This window comes from Procambarus clarkii, chromosome 15, assembly GCF_040958095.1.
Source record: "Procambarus clarkii isolate CNS0578487 chromosome 15, FALCON_Pclarkii_2.0, whole genome shotgun sequence".
NCBI classification, from domain to species: Eukaryota; Metazoa; Arthropoda; class Malacostraca; order Decapoda; family Cambaridae; genus Procambarus; species Procambarus clarkii.
In genome coordinates this window covers 27,633,071-27,636,819 of record NC_091164.1, presented here as the reverse complement: position 1 = coordinate 27,636,819, position 3,749 = coordinate 27,633,071, and the positions used below count along the sequence as shown (strand labels likewise).

At 47.8% G+C, this 3,749-nt stretch overlaps 1 protein-coding gene across 1 annotated transcript; it reads right to left on the bottom strand.

The window, feature by feature from the left end:
* Nucleotides 1-322: 322 nt before the first annotated feature.
* On the bottom strand, nt 323-1,495 carry LOC138365036 (mucin-1-like). Its single transcript, XM_069325138.1, has one exon. The coding sequence runs from the start codon at nt 1,493-1,495 to the stop codon at nt 323-325; it is 1,173 nt and encodes a 390-aa protein (XP_069181239.1).
* Nucleotides 1,496-3,749: the final 2,254 nt, after the last annotated feature.

Genomic DNA, 3,749 nt, shown 5'->3' with positions numbered 1-3,749 from the left:
GCTGGGTCTGCCATGGTACCCCATTTCGTGTCGCATTCCGTGTAGTGGGGGGTCCTGTATCTCCGCTACATCATTCAGACTTACAGACTTGTTGTATATATATATATATATATATATATATATATATATATATATATATATACAACAGACTTACAGAAACAAGTAAGACATAGTTAACACCAAGAAACTCTCCTCCTGTGAAGGATTCGAACCATGAAGAGCCAGGTGCATCACACACCAAGGACACGACCAGTACTCTTGACCACTGCACCACGCATATCGTTGAAAGACGTTTAACATGGGGGCTTTTTACCCAAACAGATCAACCTCCCAACGACTCCAGCAATGGTAACAGATCAGAGTTCCATTTCATCAAATCGATCACATTTACTAGAGAAAACGCGAGCCTTAAACACAGTCTTAGAGTACTTCCAGGCGCCGGGGTGACTTCCAGGCGCCGGGGTGACTTCCAGGCGCCGGGGTGACTTCCAGGCGCCGGGTGACTTCCAGGCGCCGGGGTGACTTCCAGGCGCCGGGGTGACTTCCAGGCGCCGGGGTGACTTCCAGGCGCCGGGTGACTTCCAGGCGCCGGGGTGACTTCCAGGCGCCGGGGTGATTTCCAGGCGCCGAGTGACTTCCAGGCGCCGGGGTGACTTCCAAGCGCCGGGGTGACTTCCAGGCACCGGGGTGACTTCCAGGCGCCGGGGTGACTTCCAGGCGCCGGGGTGACTTCCAGGCGCCGGGGTGACTTCCAGGCGCCGGGTGACTTCCTGGCGCCGGGGTGACTTCCAGGCGCCGGGTGACTTCCAGGCGCCGGGTGACTTCCAGGCGCCGGGGTGACTTCCAGGTGCCGGGTGACTTCCAGGCGCCGGGTGACTTCCAGGCGCCGGGGTGACTTCCAGGCGCCGGGTGACTTCCAGGCGCCGGGGTGACTTCCAGGCGCCGGGGTGACTTCCAGGCGCCGGGTGACTTCCAGGCGCCGGGTGACTTCCAGGCGCCGGGGTGACTTCCAGGCGCCGGGTGACTTCCAGGCGCCGGGGTGACTTCCAGGCGCCGGGTGACTTCCAGGCGCCGGGGTGACTTCCAGGCGCCGGGGTGATTTCCAAGCGCCGGGGTGACTTCCAGGCGCCGGGGTGACTTCCAGGCGCCGGGGTGACTTCCAGGTGCCGAGTGACTTCCGGGCGCCGGGGTGACTTCCAGGTGCCGAGTGACTTCCAGGCGCCGGGTGACTTCCAGGCGCCGGGTGACTTCCAGGTGCCGAGTGACTTCCAGGCGCCGGGTGACTTCCAGGTGCCGAGTGACTTCCAGGCGCCGGGTGACTTCCAGGCGCCGGGGTGACTTCCAGGTGCCGAGTGACTTCCGGGCACCGGGGTGACTTCCAGGCGCCGGGTGACTTCCAGGCGCCGGGGTGACTTCCAGGCGCCGGGGTGACTTCCAGGCGCTGGGGTGACTTCCAGGCGCCGGGGTGACTTCCAGCCCAGCAAACACAAATCATCTACACAACGTTCGCCTATCTCTTCCCATAGGTGTGGGAATGATTTGCATTGAGAATGGTGCAGGAGAGCCTTTGAGAAACTTTTACTCAAAAAATCCAAACACAAAGGTTTAATTATAAATTGTTTTTCTACAATTATTTTCTTCCAAATGTAAAACAAATAGTTTTTACATGTTTAAATATAAAATTTATGGTGTTTTTTTGTAAAATTCATTAATAAATTGTGAATGATATATATTGGCTGAGTGAAACCTTTAAAATCCATTTAGTTATAATATGAACAGAAAAAAGTAGTTTTCCAAATTTTCTAAAAATCGCTCTTTTTAACACAATTTGACTCCTTATGCATTCCACTAAACACTAATATCATGTTTAAATATATAATTTATGTATTATTCCCTAAGATAATTTATATAAATTATAAAAGTTGCTGGAAAGTGGTGAGAAAGAATCTGAAAACGTTTTGTTGTCTTATATTGGCGTGTTCTTATTAACTAGAGTGAGTAAGAGTGAGCGAGAGTGGGTAAGAGTGACTGAAGGTGAGTGAGAGTGCCAGAGAGTGTGTAAGTGTGAGTAAGAGTGAGTATAAGTAAGAGTGACTAAGAGTAAGAGTGACAGAGTGAGTAAGAGTGAGAGTAAGGGTGACAGAATGAGCAAGAGTGAGAGTAAAATGATTGAGAGTAAGGGTGAGTATGAGAGTAAGAGTGATTGAGAGTTAGAGTGAGAGTAAGAGTGATTGAGAGTTAGTGAGAGTAAGAGTGATTGAGAGTAAGAGTGATTGAGAGTAAGAGTGATTGAGAGTAAGAGTGATTGAGAGTAAGAGTGATTGGGAGTAAGAGTGATTGAGAGTAAGAGTGATTGGGAGTAAGAGTGATTGGGAGTAGGAGTTAGAGTGAGAGTAGGAGTAAGAATGAGAATAAGAGTGATTGAGAGTAAGAGTGAGTAAGAGTAAGAATGAGAGTAAGAGTGATTGAGAGTAAGAGTGATTGAGAGTAAGAGTGATTAGGAGTAAGAGTGATTGGGAGTAAGAGTAAGAGTGAGAGTAAGAGTAAGAATGAGAATAAGAGTGATTGAGAGTAAGAGTGATTGGGAGTAAGAGTAAGAGTAAGAATGAGAGTAGGAGTGATTGAGAGTAGGAGTGATTGGGAGTAGGAGTGATTGGGAGTAAGAGTGATTGAGAGTAAGAGTAATTGAGAGTAAGAGTATGAGAGTAAGAGTGAGAGAGTGAGTATGAATGGGTAAGGGTGACTGAGAGTGAGTAAGAGTGACAGAGTATGAATGACAGAGTAAGAGTGATAGAGAGTAAGAGTGACAGAGAGTAAGAGTGACAGAGAGTAAGAGTGACAGAGTAAGAGTGACAGAGAGTAAGAGTGACAGAGAGTAAGAGTGACAGAGAGTAAGAGTGACAGAGAGTAAGAGTGACAGAGTAAGAGTGACAGAGAGTAAGAGTGACAGAGAGTAAGAGTGACAGAGAGTAAAAGTGACAGAGAGTAAGAGTGACAGAGTAAGAGTGACAGAGAGTAAGAGTGACAGAGAGTAAGAGTGACAGAGAGTAAGAGTGACAGAGTGTAAGAGTGACAGAGTAAGAGTGACAGAGAGTAAGAGTGACAGAGAGTAAGAGTGACAGAGAGTAAGAGTGACAGAGAGTAAGAGTGACAGAGAGTAAGAGTGACCGAGTAAGAGTGACAGAGAGTAAGAGTGACAGAGAGTAAGAGTGACAGAGAGTAAGAGTGACAGAGAGTAAGAGTGACAGAGAGTAAGAGTGACAGAGAGTAAGAGTGACAGAGAGTAAGAGTGACAGAGTAAGAGTGACAGAGAGTAAGAGTGACAGAGAGTAAGAGTGACAGAGAGTAAGAGTGACAGAGAGTAAGAGTGACAGAGAGTAAGAGTGACAGAGAGTAAGAGTGACAGAGAGTAAGAGTGACAGAGTAAGAGAGTGAGAGTGATTATGAGAGAGTTAAGAGTGTGAGGTGTGAGAGTGTAGCAGGCCAGGGAGGCAGGATGTGTGGTCACAGGCGAGGCCTAGGCCTCGTGATCTCTAATGTTGGTTTTTATATATATGTGGGATTTTTTGTCCTGTTTCAAATTATAATTATTTAGCAGGAATGTAATAAGATATTGCACAGTATTAATGTGACAATAATATATGCATTATTTCCTTGATAATCAAACTTGTTGTTCAAAGATAATATACAATCTTTGAAGGAAACATTTTGAGAGCGCGAGCTGGCAACACTGGGCTGGTGGGTGAGAG